At 37.9% G+C, this 18,023-nt stretch overlaps 2 protein-coding genes across 2 annotated transcripts; one reads left to right on the forward strand and one right to left on the reverse strand.

Annotated features, from left to right (window-relative positions):
* The first annotated feature begins 1,876 nt into the window (after positions 1–1,876).
* On the forward strand, positions 1,877–3,232 carry LOC6648620 (26S proteasome regulatory subunit 7). Its single transcript, XM_002071571.4, has one exon. The coding sequence runs from the start codon at positions 1,903–1,905 to the stop codon at positions 3,202–3,204; it is 1,302 nt and encodes a 433-aa protein (XP_002071607.1). The 5' UTR covers positions 1,877–1,902; the 3' UTR covers positions 3,205–3,232.
* Positions 3,233–12,394: 9,162 nt separating this feature from the next.
* LOC6648621 (calcineurin B homologous protein 1) lies at positions 12,395–15,037 on the reverse strand. The gene is made up of 2 exons (XM_002071572.2): positions 14,653–15,037; positions 12,395–12,438 (listed from the first exon to the last, which is right to left on the reverse strand). The coding sequence occupies exons 1-2, from the start codon at positions 15,035–15,037 to the stop codon at positions 12,395–12,397; spliced, it is 429 nt and encodes a 142-aa protein (XP_002071608.2).
* Positions 15,038–18,023: the final 2,986 nt, after the last annotated feature.

Raw genomic sequence — 18,023 nt, forward strand, 5'->3', positions numbered from 1 at the left:
CTCTCTCTCTCTATTTCTATCTCTCTCTCCCTGTCTCTTTCGTCTTCTATCTGTGTAGCTGTCCCTATCAGACACACTTATGAAAATTCACGTGCTCAAAATTCGCGCACACTAATTAAGAGCTGCCAAGAACTAAGTAAAGTAAGTTGTCTCATGATGAGGCACCGAATGAAGACGATAAAGGCGAAACCCCGACCCCGTTCCCGGTTCCTGGCTCGAACTCGACCCCCCCCCCAAAAAAAGGACTACTGCTTCTCTTCTTCTGGTTTTGCCTTTTCTCACCTCGTTCTGCCAACACATTTCGCTTGTTTTCTGCTTCAGGCATCAACTTCTTGTGCCTTTGCTTCATATAATTTATGTTACATTTGCTGGCTGGCATAACTTTGTCTCCATCTCTGTTAGTCAGTCAGTCAGCCAGTCAGTCAGTTAGTCATTCAGCCAGTCACTTTGAGTTCCAAATCAAGGTGGGCAGGTGTTTTTGGTGTTGTTGCTGTTGCTTCCCCAGCCTAAGGTGAGAAGGCAGAGAATATGGCACGTGACTTAAATAAATTGCAAAAATCTTTCTCACCTTTGCCAGAGACTTTCGCATAGTTTTTCTTTCTTTTTTTTTTTGGGAAGGGGGCCATGAGGGGATCGGGGTTTTAGCATTTTCTTGGCCTTTGTTGCTTCACGGCATTTATGTGTATGTATGTATGTCTGCGGGTGTGTGTGTGTATGTGTGTTTGAATGTATTTTCATGACTTTATTAGCAAGCAGCTTGAAAAGTTCTTTCTGCCACCTGTCGGGCAGGTAAACTTTGCCACACAAAGAAAGACATACATAGAGAGACAGAGACAAAGAGATAGGGAGAAAGAGAGAGAGAGAGAGAGAGGAAGAGGCATTGTTAGGGGAAAAGGTACGACCATCATCTACACCTAATCAACACCTAATCAAAGTAATAGAAACTTATTGGATTAATCGCCGCATAGAATTTCTATTTGTTTTTTTTTTTTCTTTTGGGGGAGGGAGCAAGTTGGTCTCTCTGATTGTTTTTTTTTTCTTTGTTCATGCCTCACCACCACTTTATCCCTTTCTGCACTAATTATGAAGACTTTGTGCTACTGCTGCTGCTGCTGCTGCTTCTGCCGTTCGCTGCTAATCGTCAAAATTGGCAAAATCTCTGGCCGAAACATTGACAGCTGTCAATTGGCAATGATGGCGGCCATCTCAATTGCCCGTCGATGCAATTTAGCCATCAATTTTGATTAGGCTCCTGCCACTGTCTGCCAGCCAAAACCAAAATGCCAAAATGACGATTCCTATGATGATGATGATGATGATAATGATAAGGCTGAAAGCTGCAAACTGAGTGATGTAGACAAACCTCTTCAATAATTCAAATTATGCAAGTGCTGACAACATTCAGATGGAAAATCGTAAAGGAGCTGCAAGACAGTTTGTCAATCATTTGTTTTGATGTTTGTCAAAACTGACACAAAATTACTAATCTGAGCGATAAGTTTATCAAAAAATCAAAAAGCATTAAATCAACTAATATTGTTTCTTAATAAATTTGTAATATTATTATCGTTTACCATCAGAATTCATTGACTATATCGAATTACGATAATTTATTGTTAATCGTTTAGGTGATCCAAGACTATCCAGATGATTCAAATGTGATATATATCGATTGCTTTGTGATTATTAGTGTGCCAAGTCATTTCTTGATAATTTAACACAAAGACTGTGCCACAATTTTTGACATCTTTGTCAAATAGAGTATATTTTGATTTAATTAGCAACAGAAATTGTTAGACATTGGCAGTCATTCTATCGTATAGCAAATGGAAAAATAAAGAGAAATTGTCAATTTACAAGGCATTAGTAGAAAAACAAACAAAAAGTTTAAAAAATATCAATATGCCAGACTACCTGGGAGACGATCAGCGCAAGGTGAAGCACGAAGAGAAAGAGGATAAGGAGATAAAATCCCTGGACGAGGGCGATATTGAATTGTTGAAAACCTATGGCCAGAGCCAACACCACAAATCGATTAAGGCTATTGAGGAGGATATTCAGAAAGCGGTGAAGCAGGTTAATGAGCTCACTGGGATCAAGGAAAGCGACACAGGTCTGGCACCGCCCGCTCTCTGGGATCTGGCGGCGGACAAACAGATCTTGCAAAATGAACAACCCCTCCAAGTGGCAAGGTGTACCAAGATAATTAACGCCGACTCTGATGATCCCAAATACATTATCAATGTGAAGCAATTTGCCAAGTTTGTGGTAGATCTAGCCGATTCTGTGGCCCCCACCGATATCGAGGAGGGCATGCGAGTTGGTGTTGATCGGAATAAATACCAGATTCATATACCATTGCCTCCAAAAATTGATCCAACAGTGACAATGATGCAGGTGGAAGACAAACCAGACGTCACTTATAGTGATGTAGGTGGTTGCAAGGAACAAATCGAAAAACTACGAGAGGTTGTCGAAACCCCATTGCTGCATCCGGAAAAGTTTGTCAATCTTGGAATCGAGCCTCCAAAAGGTGTGCTGCTCTTTGGTCCTCCCGGCACTGGTAAAACGCTGTGCGCCCGTGCAGTGGCCAATCGGACAGATGCCTGCTTTATTCGTGTCATTGGCTCCGAGCTGGTGCAAAAGTATGTGGGAGAAGGTGCACGCATGGTTCGCGAACTATTCGAAATGGCTCGCTCCAAAAAGGCATGCCTCATATTCTTCGATGAAATCGATGCCATTGGTGGAGCACGATTTGATGATGGTGCTGGCGGAGACAACGAAGTACAGCGTACTATGTTGGAGCTAATCAATCAGTTGGATGGTTTCGATCCGCGTGGCAATATCAAAGTTCTCATGGCCACAAATAGGCCCGATACTCTAGATCCGGCACTCATGAGACCAGGTCGATTAGATCGTAAAGTGGAATTTGGCCTGCCCGATCAGGATGGACGATCGCATATATTTAAGATTCATGCCCGCTCCATGTCCGTTGAGCGGGACATTCGTTTCGATCTGTTGGCTCGATTATGCCCCAATTCGACTGGTGCCGAGATTCGGTCTGTTTGTACGGAGGCTGGCATGTTTGCCATTAGGGCGCGTCGCAAAGTGGCCACCGAGAAAGATTTTCTTGAGGCGGTCAATAAGGTCATCAAGAGTTACGCCAAATTCAGCGCCACTCCGCGTTATATGACCTACAATTAATTAAGCATTTGCATTATATTCTCTGGTCTTTTTTTGAGCAGCTGGAAAATATTAAGTAAATAACTATTAGTAATGAAAAGTAAAGAAGAAAATAAATAACTCAAGAAGAAAGCAGTTTTAGTTATTTTAATAAGATTTCTTTATGAAATTCTTTTTTAGATTTAACTTCCGCATAGATCTCTAATTGGGATTACGGCAATCCTTAAGGATTTCCTCTTAGCTGGAGTTGTGAAATATAGAATATATACAGACATACATATGTACTTGTATGCAGGTTCTGTTAGATCGGGCATTGAAGAATATTCAAGCATTGAGCATGAACAAAGTTACTTTAGGCCATGTCTTGCACTTTTTATCATTTAACTATATGTATCTTTACGATATTATTTATTGTATTTGCCGTTTTTGCTCTACCTTTAGTTTAACTACTTCTCTCTGATGCTGCTGTTGTTGTTGTTGGCTTTTTTATAATATTTTTTTTGTTGTTTTTTGCCACGCTCTCGACTCAGTTATAATTTCTGCTTGCTTTATTTACGGTACTTGCCGCGTGCACTTGTAGAAGAAACTGTGAAGGCAAAACGAACAGACGGGAGGGATAGACACACGGACAGATGGATGGACGGAGGAACGAACGTACGGACGGAGAGATAAGGTTCGTGCTCAAAACGTTTTTACATTTCATTGACTAAGGAGAAAAACACTGTAGTGAGTACAAGGAGTGCGAGGAGAGCGCACATATGCAGAGAAACAGTGAAGGTGAAGGCAAAAAAGTGATGGAAGAAAGAAAAGGGAAAGAGGTTACCCCAAGTTGTTCTTGTTGTTGTTGTTTTTGTTTCTGCTCCCGCACTAGTGTTGGCATCGTTGGAACAATTAAATTTAATTGCATTCCCAATTTGTATAATTATGCCTTGCTCTAAATAAATAAATTTTTAATTTACGTCAAGACCAAGACGATGATGATGATGCCACACAACTACGGCCGGATGATATGGAGGATGATGACGACAATGACGATGATGACGATGATGACTATGACAAAGTTACTGACGAGCAGCAATTTATGCCATTTAGGCTGATTCAGCAGAAATACACGTACTTACGTGAACAAATTTTTGGCATGTTCCCTAAGTGTTTTGTCGTGGAAATGATTTCAGACACTTCTGTTTAATCATTTGAAGACTGATTGCCCTAGGGCAAAATGGAAATGAGCTTCAAAGCTTTGATCTTAACGAAAAAAAAAACAAAAAAAAAAACAATAACAATGGAAACTTACTCTGTCACTTAGAGTATAAACAAGGCAATAAAAAACCGAGGTGTTTGTATTAATCGATTGGATCTGAAGCTTAAGTGTTATCGGAAAGATATCATCGCTATCACATGAAGGGCTTATAAGTAAGCAAAGTACAATGTTTAAAATGATAGAGATATCTATTTACATCTGGCTTATAATAGATCAACCAATCAAAGTGCTTCTTGTAGTTAAGCCTTTGTTGCATTAAAGTGATATCCTTTTCTTAGAGATGTTCCAACGCTTATTGCTTGCATTCGCCTCATTCCACCTTCGCCTGTCTGGCTGTCTCGTTAAGAGTGCCAAGAGCAGCCAACAGATGGAGGGACACATACTCAAGAGAAACGTCTCGTTTGCCTGGGGATTCGTGGCATAATATCTTAATTATTTCTTTACATGTGTTTTAATTTTTAGTAGTTAGTTTCGTTCAGTTCCTTCTTGTTACATATCGCTTGGCATTTCAGTCACGTGCTGCAACTAATCCTCCCCATGCACCCACCCAAACGGCAGTTCCTTCTCTCCCTCCCACACATATGGCAGGAGTATGGAGCATGAAATGAATGGAATAGAATGGAATGGAAGGGAGTTTGCCAGACGAAAAGGTAAATCTTAAAGTAAGTAACTCTCTATGCACTCGAAAAGAACAAAATGTAGAAGGTTAATGGGAAAGAAGTGATGAATAAGCGTGCAACTAGGCAACTAAGCCACTCATTTTTAAACCAGATGGTATGTTTATGCGGGTAAGTGGTCCTTAAACAATTCCGATTTTAAAATAATTCTTTGCCAAATGTGAAAACATCTTGGCATGAACTTAAATGACTTAACTGTCATGAGGACGCATTCTACATACCTGGTCAGAAGACGACTTTTGGGCATGACGGGCAGGACGAAACCAAACCAAACTTTAACCAAAACCAAGCCCAACCAGATCAGACTAGACCCAACTAGTCTATTCCCATTCCTAGACCTGCTGGTGGTCTTTTACGTATGTTGATTAAACGTATAACAACAATAGAGACTATGAAATTTCTCACGTGTGCCTCTGTGTGTGTGTGTGTGTGTGTGTGTGTGTGTGGTGTGTGTGCGTGCGTTTGTGGCACTGTCAGTGTTTGTGTATTAATCCAACATAATTAAGAAATTTAATTAAAGTGCAGAGCGCTCTGAATGTGGAATAACTTGACTATCATCTATGTTGAACCAAAAAGCACACACACACACACACACACACACACACACACACACACACAAATAGAGAATATAGCGGAAAACTAACTGAAAAGAACTAGCAAGGAGTGGAAATTTCAACTCAAATTCAAATTGAAATGAAACTAAGCAAATGCCATGCAGAGGCATTCTGTCTACAAGGCAGCTGTCAAGTTGTTGGTTAAGGCTCTTCGCTTAGCTTTCTTGGCCCGAATTTGGAAAACTCACATCTAGTTGGCCAAAAGTCTAAGACGATAAAGTTCATACATTTAGCAATTTTGCATAAAAGTTCAATGCATTTCGATAATTGATCATCTTAACGATTTCAAAATAACATTTAAATAAGATATCCCAATATCACGGAAACCGATAAACCAATTTTTATATAAATAGCTTCTCGATATTTAAGTTTCTTACCCAAGAGGGATAATCAAGAGTCTCAACACTAACAGTCATAATATCTAGTCTACTAAGTATATATATAGGATATGACTTGTCTCAATTTATCGTTTATTTTTAATCTATCGATATGCTATCGTAACAGTGACATCACTCGAAAAGTTATATAGTGCCTGACTAGCTATAAGTATAGCAAATGATATTTGAAGTTAGAATAATGCCGTTCAATCGGCAATGAAATCTCGATAACTACATTTTTTGACAGTTTTTGCTTAAAATCGTGATGGTATCGATATGAGTTTTTCCAAAAATTTAGGCGAAACTAATTATTTCAAATATCAAAGTGTTTAATGCCATTTAAAAATACTAAATACTAACTTCCAATTTAATTGGTAAATAAGTAAAGAAGTAAATAAACTTTAAGTTAACTTAAGGTTAGGCTTCAAAAAGAGATGGTTGTTCATTATTAAATGTTTTTCATTAATCAACAATGGGGAAAATAAATATTTTTATGGTAATTAAAGACTTGAAAAAGTTGAAAATCAAATTTAAAATACATAAGCAGACTATTAAAAAATACTTCTACATAGCTAGTTAGTTTGCCCTAACTAACCATTTTTATCTCAGTATCTCCTTCGCCTTTGTATCTCATTGTCAGTCTATCTCTTTCTGCCCCTGTTGCTCTTTCTCGCTTTGGCAGCACTCCGCTCGTTTTTGCAGTTGGGGCCTCAAGCATATTTATTATCATGTCGAAGTGTTATCCTTGTTGTTATCCTCTCGTCGTCATCGTCGTCGTCGTTGGCAGTCAGTGTTAGAAGTCGAGAGTTGGACTTGGAGTTGAGGTTGGGCTAGAGCTGGAGCTGAAGCTGGTCCTGGTGTGGTGCTGGTGCTGGTGCTGGTGCTGGAGTTGTTGCAACTGTTGTTACTCTTCATGTTAACATGTGTTCAAATCGTTAAGGCGAGAACTTTGTGCAAAATTATTTGCTACAAAACACTCGACTCGTGTTTGCGCCTGACTGCTTTGGCCCTTGCTCCCCCTAGTTCTCTCATTCTGGCCTCCCTTGTGTGTGTGTGTGTGTGTGTGTGTGTGTGTGTGTGTGTGTGTGTGTGTGTGAGTATGTGTGTCAGGGAGTCGAAGGCGCCAAACAACACAAACAACAGCTCATTGAGTTTTAGAAAAGTTGTTAACATGAACATTTGATGTCACAACATTGCCTCGTTTCCTGCCCTGTCCTTTAACACTCATATATGTGTGTGTGAGGAGATACTTGGAAACAGCCGTAACGGTGAGACAGACAACAACAAACAAAAAAAAACCATTACACATATGTCACATTAGAAATGGCGACTTTTATATACTCTACATAAATTTCCAAGTGAAGATCTTGCAACCGAAAAACTTTAGTTCTAGCCTAGATAAGTTCTAACATCATCAATACGAAAATTATATGAAAATATTCGAGTGATTCTCTTCCAACTTGAGCTGTTGATCTTTAGTCAAGTTTGTATTCAAATTCTAGTCGGTTGGAATATGACTAACACTCTTCGAATATGCCTTATGTTTCGAATAGGTTTAGGGTATTCTACAAAGAACTCCCCTAAGTCGATCCAAGCGTATCCATTTTTGCACCAAATTCAAGCTGTTTGCCGGTCCAAGTTGGTCAACCAACCATCAGCTAGTCTTCCTTTACCCAGTCTCTCAAACAAGCTCTTCATCTCTATCTCTCTCTATCTATCTCTCTCCCTCCATCACCATCTTCCTGAATGTGAATGAATATGGCTTTTGGCCAAAAGAACAGAAACAAAGCGTTACTAAAAATAAAAAACACAAAAAAAAAAAACATAACACACAACGACAACGATGAGAGGAGAGAGAACCAAAAAACTTTTACACTTAGCAGACAAAATTGTCTACAAATTTAGTTAATTTATGTTATTTATTTTGTTAGTTATCCCCCCACTTTTGTGCTGCAGTAGCCAAACAGAGAGGGCCAGAAGACTTACCATACTTTTAGGTCATTTACTATAATGATTAGAAGTAAATGACCTAAAAGTATGGTTTTAAATTAATATTCAAAAATCGTTTAAAAAAACTGTGAAAAAGAATGGATTTATAGTTGATTGAATGAAAATAGATATGTTATTATTGTAAACCCTTCGGTTTCAATTGTTTTTTTCTGTTATTTTTTGAGCTCATCGATTTTTAAAGATAAAATGTTGTACATTTTTGTAAATCTTTCCTTTGATTGATATGTAGAGAAACCAATTATGAAACTGAATGTCTGATGTCGTTAGGTCAATAGTTGTCCAATGACCCAAATCATTTCATACATAGATATACGAGATATCTGAGAATATATGTATATGTACATATATCTTTGTTTCGCCACCTGACATAGTCCAGTGGGGAGGTCAATATAAAATAGGAGGAATAACAAAAGCGCATACCAATCTGTGAATCTCTGGCACTTTCCAGCCTTAAACGAACGAAATGTGCGAAAATGTTGCACAAAATATGCATAAATACATAAATAAATGTCTGTATCTTACACACACACACACACACACAAACACACGGTCGGACACACTGTCCCCTTCCGCACGATACTTGCTCCGACCTCTTCTTGTTTGGCTGCTCTTTGCTATGAATTTTTTGATTTCTGCGGTTTGGTTTGGGCTTTTCGATGATTTTTGCTGTTTTTCTACGGTTTTTTTTTTTTTCAGTTGCTACTTTTCGCTTTTTGTTGCTTTCGTTGTTTGTGTATTAAAGTTGCGTGTTTGTGAGTATGTGTGTGTATGCGAGTGTTAGTGTGTGTGTTTGAAGTGTACAATAAACGCGGATTTCTCTGCCAATATTTGTCTGCAATCATTTTGGCTTGTCGGCAGTTTGGCTTGTCTGTCTACCCCCGTGAACTGGAATCATGGAACTGGCTAAAGCAGCAGCAGCAATAACAACCCATCAAATGCCAACACACACACGCAATCTCTTTTCTTTTTTCGCAATAGGATAAATACATGATGGCTAGAAGTTTGAATTGGAACAGACGAAGGCACAGAGAATACGAGAATTATATTAATATATATAAAATTTAAAGTGAATTTTTAACAGAGTTTTGTTTCAAATGGTTAAGTCTATATTTGTTCAACTAAATTTGTTCGTTTTGAAAGCATTTGAATATTAGTAAACTATTTGTATTGATATTTTTAATTCCAAAACTTTTTCAAATAAAAGCAAATGTCGTTTGCCAAAAAGTCATAAGAAACTCCTGCGGACATTAGCATAAAAGTCACCGGGAATTTAATCTGATTAATGACAAATGGCATATTTATTAACAGATGTATTAAACTGATAAATATTAATTTGTTAACGAAGTTGAAGGGATGCTAAGTTAATAATGACTTAATTTACAGCGCAATTTCTCCTTCCTTTCTTTCTTAGCATACTTTTGAGGGCTAGAGTCAAGTTCTTTTTACTTTCTTGCAGTTTTAAGATTATATTACGATCAAATCACAGAATATAAGACATATATTTGTGACATTTGGCATAAAAATACTTAACTTGCTTCTTCTTTAAACGACTTACAGGTAAACCTGACAAATGAAACATAAATCTGTATGGAAAATGTACAGAAAAAGTAGGACACAGACTTGGTCTAGACGAATTTACTTCTTTTGTTGTTCTGTGTAATACGCCAGGTCTGTTGAATTGTTCTTCCCTCTTGGCATTTGTCGTCTATACATTTCCCTACCATGTTTATGCTGTGTAAGTGTATGTGTGGGTCTCAATCGAGACAATTCGGTCTCAGTGCCACAAGCATTTCACACATTCTATTTATGGCAGTGGCAAAGCGTTTCCCTTCGTCATTGCCATCGACCTCTCATCAGCTACTTCACTTACCCCCAACCCGTTTTCCTTTCCGATCGGCGCGTCGGTTTGTTTGTTCTTTAGTTTCTCTGTAACGCAAAAAAGTATGCTATATTTCTTTCTCTTTCAGTTTGATAAAGAAATTGTACTCAATCTGCTCATATACTGACTGATCGGTAGCAGAGCATGTTTTTGATATTTGATTCTAAACATATTTAAAGACCTAAATATTTGTTTTATAGACCTATTGAAACCCATTCCTGTAAACGAGAGCAAGCTAAATTTTCTATTCGTATTCATGCAACAAAACGAATTCTCAAGAAAAAAGAACAGAAAAAACTTATATTCTATTCCATTTTTATATATTATGTATTTGAAACACGTTGAAGCAGCTGCACGAGCTAAAAAAAAAAACCGAAAACAAAACAAAAAAAGCAAAAAGAAGAAACGCTGCAATAATGCAAGAACAAAAAAAAAACAGATACGCACACACATACAAAAAGGATAAGCGCGAAAAGGACATGCAAGGCAAAGTAAGTAGGTTGATAATGGAAATGCAAACGAAGACAAAAGCGTGACAATACCGACAAAACAACAAAAAATATATGACAAATTGTCAAGGAGAAATTATTTATTTGTAGAAATTGAATTAGATTCATTTCTATGACCAAACAAATGGAAAGAGAAATAGAGAGAGAGAGAGAGAGAGAGAGGGGGGGGGGGATGGAGTGGGGGCCAGGGGCAGCTGTAGGCAATCAATGGAACTGGCAACAGCTGGCAAATAATGTCTACTTGGCATGCAGATACAATGCCGATATCACAGCAGACGAGGCGGCGGCGTCAGCTTATACTGCACTTTGCCATACCTTAAAATATTTACCAAAAAAGGAAAACACACACACACACACACACAAACACAAAGACACGTGACACCCTGCGTCTTGACCGAGTAAGCCGCTAAGCTAACCCTATTACACTCACACTCACACACTCAGCAGCCACAACCGATTTGCCGTATGTCAGTATGATGAAGTTAACAGCCAACCCAACATCTAGAAGCTTTCATACCGATAAGGGCGTAGCCAAAAATTCATTTAAAGGGGTTTCCCAGCAATGAAAATATGCGAAATGTGATCCTTCTTCTTCTTTATGTCTTCTTGTTCTTGTATTTATCAACACTAGACTCACAAGTCATGCTAGATATGCCACTCGTCAACACTGTTATTATTAAAGCGCTGTCATCTAACGTAATCCAATAGAAAATGTAAATTCTGACAACTGAGCTTGCTTTGAATATTGTTTTATGTGTGTAATCACTTATATTTCATAACTTTTTATCGATATCAATTCATGCTATCAAGCAATCAAAAACAAACCGTCACAAAAGTCATTCAAACACCGATTGGTTCAATGGAATCCCTTTGCTACGTCCATGATTCATGGTTAACAAGTTATTCAACCTATGCACGTGTAAAGATTTAGTTCGGAACGAGCAGCAGCAGCAGGAGAAAAATGGAATGGAAGAAAGGAGATGGCAAAGGGAAAGGTGCTGATATAGGAATGCGGTAAAATGGGAAAAGTTACCTGTCCACCTGTTTATGTATATATATATGTATGTATGTATGCATTTTACATCTTTTGTCTTTGCATTTTGTGGTCGTTTCCCCACTTTATCCATAGCCAACTCGTATACTCGCTTGATCATCATCAACATCATCATCATCGCCATCATTCCCATACCGATTTCTCTATCATCAGATGCAACATTTTCGCTCTCCATTTGGCTCTTCGCTGGGCGCTTTTATTATTATAAAATACGCATGAGTTAGTGTGCATATTTCATGGATTTTGTGTGTAAAAGGGATAAAAATGCAATCAGTCGCAAAAACCAGCAAAGTGAAATGGACAGACCGACAAACTGGCAGACAATCAGACACCCAGAGAACCGAGACATCGACGGCAGAGGATGCCACGCGGCGGTGAAGTGAAGGAAAGTGGGCAGATTGAACACGCTGTTGTATTTCGGTAAATCGGAGTTTGTTCCCGGCACGCAATAAAATCTCTAGAAAATCCTTAACAAAATCTCACTTACAATGCGATTTGTCAAAGTTTTTTATTTCCAAGTGATACACTTACATATACGAGAATATACAAATACATACGAATTGGCCAATTTGTTTTAGCTCAACTAAAACTGAGCCATAAAGTTTTACTCGGTTTGGCTATGATGCATATGTATATGCATAAGTTTGGCAGCAATTTAACTTAAACTATTTCAATTTGACAATCATAGTATATGCATTTCGATAACAAATGCTTATGCTGGATGCCTTATAACTATTGGTTATCGATTACACAGGCCGACATGATTTTTGGTGACGTTAACCTGAGAGGTGTTTTTAACTAATTCGGATACGTTGATTCTGGCTGCATACTCAGTTTTTGTTCATCACGTCCAGATTTTGTGAAATTAGGGGATCTAGGGTTGGAAAATAGGCACCCAAAAGTATACTATATAAAGTTTAAAATTGTTTTTCTACATTTTTAACGAATTGTAGAATTTCTTGCTTAAGAAAAATAGCTGTTGTTTGCCAACATTACATATAAACAATTTGTTAGATGCATAAAATTGCAATAATTCTTTAAAATTAACAAGTTGCAAATTCTTTAAATCCCTATAGCATACTTTTTGGTTCGAATTTCACTAATTTTCGAACCATATCCAAAATGTATGATAATATGCATGATAACAAAAAAACGCCTCTTTGATTTTGTCTAAATTGCATTTAAATCATACCTAATATATTAATAGGTTAAAATAATAACGTTTTGAGTATAATAAGTTGTTTATATTATACTAGAAAATATTGAAAATAAGGCCATTTTGAATAATTACATCGCATTTTTTTCGAAATCCTGACGTGATGGGCAAAAACTAAGTACAGGGCCGTGATCGGCACCCCCAAATCACTATAAAAAGCCTATTGAGCTTAGAACACTTTTTCATGACCTCGAAAATGTCGGCCTGTGTTATTGAGATCGTAAAAGGAGCAAGAGTTAGCAATATATCGAAATAAGTGAAAGGGATCGATAGATCTTAAGTGAAGAGAAAGTTGTTGAAATCAGTAAGTGGAAATGATTAAAATGAATCAATTAGAATGTTTAAGAATAAACATCGTGTCCATCTGAAGCGGCTTCACCAAATCAGATGCACTAAAGAAAATATAATACAACTGTACTTTGGCACAAACAACTAACCTAGCATATGACTAGAATTACAATCATCCACATGCGTTGTGGGAAAAACCCTTGTAATTGTAAACTAACCCAAACGATCACAACGGCAGGATGTCAAGTGGCCGACGCCGTGCCTAAAATAATAATAATTTTTTAACCCCCGAATACATGGGTGTGAGTCGTACTAGAATAAGATCTCCTTAAGAACAATTATTACCTCCTAGAGCCTAAGATTTCCTATATAAACTCCGTACTTTTGTAAATAAAATCAGTTCATATTTTGAATTCAACGAATGAAGATTGGATTATTTTCCTTCTCTCCGGGAATCCCTATTCAATTACGATTAATTGAATGATTATTCATCCAGGATATATAGAGAAAAGGTTGTTAATATGAAACGTTTTACTGTCAAAGGACAATTATCTTTTGAAAATTCAACCATCCGAATGGGCCCCATCCATTCAGGGAATAACTAGCTGCATACACATTTACCTAGTGTATAGAGTAGATCAAATCAATGGGATTTAGTCAGGTGAATAATCGAAGCCAGTTAACACACCGAAGCTACCATAGTAAATGGCCATTTCTCTCAATGATGACGATGAGGATGATGATGATGATGATGATGAAAAGGAGAATAAGGATGATGAATGATCCGGCACACTAAATGGGGGTAACCGCAGACGCAACAGTAACAGGTGACCCGCAAGCAAATAGCAAATGAGCAAACTGAAGGATTTCAAAGGCACTATTATATGTAAAAGTAAACACAAAGTGCCAAGCAAAGTGGTAGGCGGGTGGTGGTTATTGGGCGGAGCGGATGGGGGGATGGGGATGCGGATGCGAAGGCGGTAAAACGAAAATTGAGAACTGACATATGCTGCCGGGCTAAGGGCACAAAAGTCATGACTGCTACTCGAGTGCCATTGAGAAGGGCTCTCCAGTTGGCCTCCACTTGTCGTCCTTCCTGTTGACTCCTGTTGGCTGCTTGAGGCGGCGCAAGTGCGCGAGTAAATTCAAGAAACAATTTTCAGGAATGACTTAACTTTTGCGTTTATGTGAAAACTTTTTGCAACGTGATGTTATGCTAGCTGCGAAAGGATATATGCAATTCATTCTGAATGACGTGACTTTCCCTCTCTCTCTCGCTCGCTCGCTCGCTCTCTCACTGGCCTCAATTGAAGCGCAACGAGAGTCTGTGCTCCAAATCCAGACCTCGTGTGATATACTCAAAGTCCGCACAATTCACTTTGGCTGCGAACTTATTCCAGGGTATTGTCGTTGTTGTTGTTGCCGTTGTTGTTGTTGTTGTTGTTGTTGTTGTTGTTGCTGCTGTTGCTGTTGTCGTCGTTTTTGATAATGGTGTTGTTGCTAGTTTATCCTGTTGCTGCTGGATCTCGGCAACCTTCTCATCGAGCAATTTGTTCAGCTTCCAACGCATAACACGCAATTCACGTCTGTTCGCTGGCAGGCAGGCAAGAAGATTATGACACTGCTCCACACTCAGCTGACCATCGCCATCCTCATCGAACATGCTAAGCATATTGGCCAATTTACGTTCCAGTGTCTCATTGCCACGAAAATGGGCCAGGCCCCTTATGAAATGCCTAAAGCCAAGCGATGGATGCAGAAACGAGTCAACCAAACGTTCCGATAATGGATGAGCCGCCACAGCGGGCATTTGCAGGAATTCGCTGCGCAATACACGATCCTTGCTATCCCGTGCCAGCGAATGATATTCGTCATATAGCGAGTCAATGCGATGAAACGAGAAGCCCGTCTCCTTTTGTAATTGGGCCAATTCTTCGGCGCTTAGAGGCCTTGACGCGGCTGTGCCCATTGTATGTAAATGTAAATGTAATTTTATAGATTACAAATCTAACTTTTAATATGTAAAATCTATGTATTATATCTATATATATATATGGAGGAGTAAATGAATATTTTCTATGATATTCATGTATATCGATTTATGTAGGTAATGGTGAATAAAATTCAAAGTATGTGTTATGTGTAAATGTAAGTGTGAGTATGTCAATGTGTATGTGAGTGTCTGTGTATGTGTATGTCTGTGAATTTTGCCAATTATTTTCGATTACTGACAGTATTTCACTTGAGATCTTTGTTTACAAATATAAATATTTAGATTTACATTTTTTGAAATTTTGTCTCTTAATGTCTGCAAATGAGAAAGATGATAATTACACAAATTTCTTAATAGATTCTATGACATTTTCCCAACGTGTAAACTAGTTGGGAATTGCAATTGCTTTAAATGAATAACAAGCGAAACACACAAGGAAGGACGTCGGCCTTTTTCCCCCCCTTTAACTTAACTGAATGTTAAACAATTTCAAAAAAACCTTTACAATTTAAGGATGTGACAAATTAATTAAATGAAATTAATTTGCTACAATTAAGATGATAGGAATAATAATAGTTTGTTATTAGTTTTTATTCAAATTCAAATAGAATGGCAAAAAATAAATAAACAAAAAATCGACTGTTTATTGTTTCTCATTTTAATTAAATAAATGCGCATTTTTTGTTTAGCATAAAAGTGGCCTAAAACGAACCCCAACTCAAACAGATATATCAGATGAGAGATGAAATGAGAGATGAGATGAGAGAGATGGCAAAATGATACGAATTCTTTGGCTCTGCCTCTGCCTCTGCCTCTGCCTCTGCCTCTGCCGTTGGCTCTGCGTCGCAGCCTTCATTCATTTTGGCATATGTCAAAATTAATTTTGTTGGTTCTATTTTGACAGGCTTTCATGCAAAAAACACATTTTGGCCAGCTAAGCTGGCAATGCCAGCCTCCCATTACCATCATGCCAGTATGTGTGTGTGTGTGTGTATGTGTCGTTGCAAACGAAGGTAACTTTGCTTTTCACATAGTCTCTAAAATCATTACAGTGGCCCTGACAAAAAAAAAACAGGGTATGCAAAGCTAATCTGTCAGTGAGTCAGTCAGTTCCAACTGTTTTAGCCAATCGATTGTTGTCAAAATATAAGTTTTAATAGTTATATTCACGTATATACCCAAATTAATTGCAATTGAAAAGTCCTTTACATGATTTTAGATGGTATTTGGAATGGGCTAAGGGTATAACCAAGACGACTTTACAGCTTGAACCGTTTGTATATTTTATTCTGTTTTTTTTTTTTTTTTTTGTACATTCATTGGCTTGACAGGCAGAAGGATATATGTATGTATGTACGCATATGCCTAAAACCTTATCGAATATACACTTACTCATATAACACCAGCAGCAGGAGCAGCAGGAGCAGCAGTGACTAGGCAGAGCAGCAGGAGTTTTTCTGTTTCTCCCTCTCTTTCATTTTGATACCATCATTTTGAGGGAACTCAATATGGAAATCTCAAGACCACAAAGAAAAAAAAAAAACCAAAAAAGTATCGTTCGAATGATGTCGGATCATCCAGACATTAAAATCCAAATTTCATCCTCTTTCTAGCTCATTCCACCTCCCCCACCACTAACCGCCACACTCACACACTTCATATCCCCCTCAAGGCAACAAATTACGTAAATTAAGAGAACATTTTTGTGTGAGTGTGGGGATAGCCAGGACGAGAGTTCTAAAGGTGTGAAAATGGTGGATATCCAGTCAGTCCCTCTGTCCCTCTGTCCCTCTGTCCCCATCTCTAGCACCATCAACGTCCACATCTTGCTGTGTGGGTGAGCTTGTACAAATTAATGGAATTAAATCGTCTTCATTTAATGGTTTCGAAGAAGCCCAACCAGACGTTGGGACAAGCAATGAGCAAAAGAGAAACAAAATACAAAAAAGAAAATAAAATCGACACTGAAAATTCTTGTGGCAGAGTGAAGGAACAAAAATAAATTAAGTTGAAATGCTCAACAGAAAAAAAAAATGTAAATTAAATTAAATGAAAATAAAAAAAAAAAACATGTCTACTGACCATAGGCCGAAAAGGAAGTAAAATAACACGTACGAGAAACAACAGCATCTGTAGCGAGTGGAGTACAATATGCAACGAGTAAGAATATACAACGAATACCATGGAACAACGAGAGAAGTAAAACGAGAGAAATGTAAATGTAAGAAGAAAAACAAACAACGGAAGAATTCAAGTAAAACGAGTAAAATCCAAGATGTAAATTAAAGTGAGAAAAATACAACGAGAGAAATATAACGAGTACGAGCACATGCCGTAATATACAACGAATGAAACGACACGAAATGATGTGTAGTAAAACGGGTAAAATAAGAACGAGTTTGATGTGAATAATCTTTCGATATTCATTGAAAAGCAACTTAAACATCCTATATAACAGAGACGTCAAAATGAAGAATATTATACGCAAAAGTTGGTAAGAGTATTATAATTTTTTGGTAACACTTCACACCCATACAAAATACACATGCGCTCTCTGCTTCTCGTTCCCTCTACGGACATCATCATTTTGACAAAACAACATTTAATACGTATGAAATTGTTGTTGTTATTTTCTGATGATGGGATAAGTGAACGTGATGCGAATATTCAGAATTAATTGCGAAACAGTGGGGATTCAATGTAAGAGAATAGTCCAAAGGAAATCGGCATTGAAATCGGCAATGAGCGAGCCACACGGGGGAGATTGAAAAGGTCAGATAAGGCCAGTTGCTGTACATTCATTCATACATACGTACATACATGAGTACATACATGAGTACATACGTTCATACGATAGTTTGAGAGAACAAAGCGAAACTATCCAATTGTTCGTAGCATCTTTTTTTGGAACAATCACCCGCTGATCTTTGTGAAAGGCAGACCAAAAAGACGGGCACCATAT

Source organism: Drosophila willistoni, assembly GCF_018902025.1.
Source record: "Drosophila willistoni isolate 14030-0811.24 chromosome XL unlocalized genomic scaffold, UCI_dwil_1.1 Seg141, whole genome shotgun sequence".
Lineage (NCBI taxonomy): Eukaryota > Metazoa > Arthropoda > Insecta > Diptera > Drosophilidae > Drosophila > Drosophila willistoni.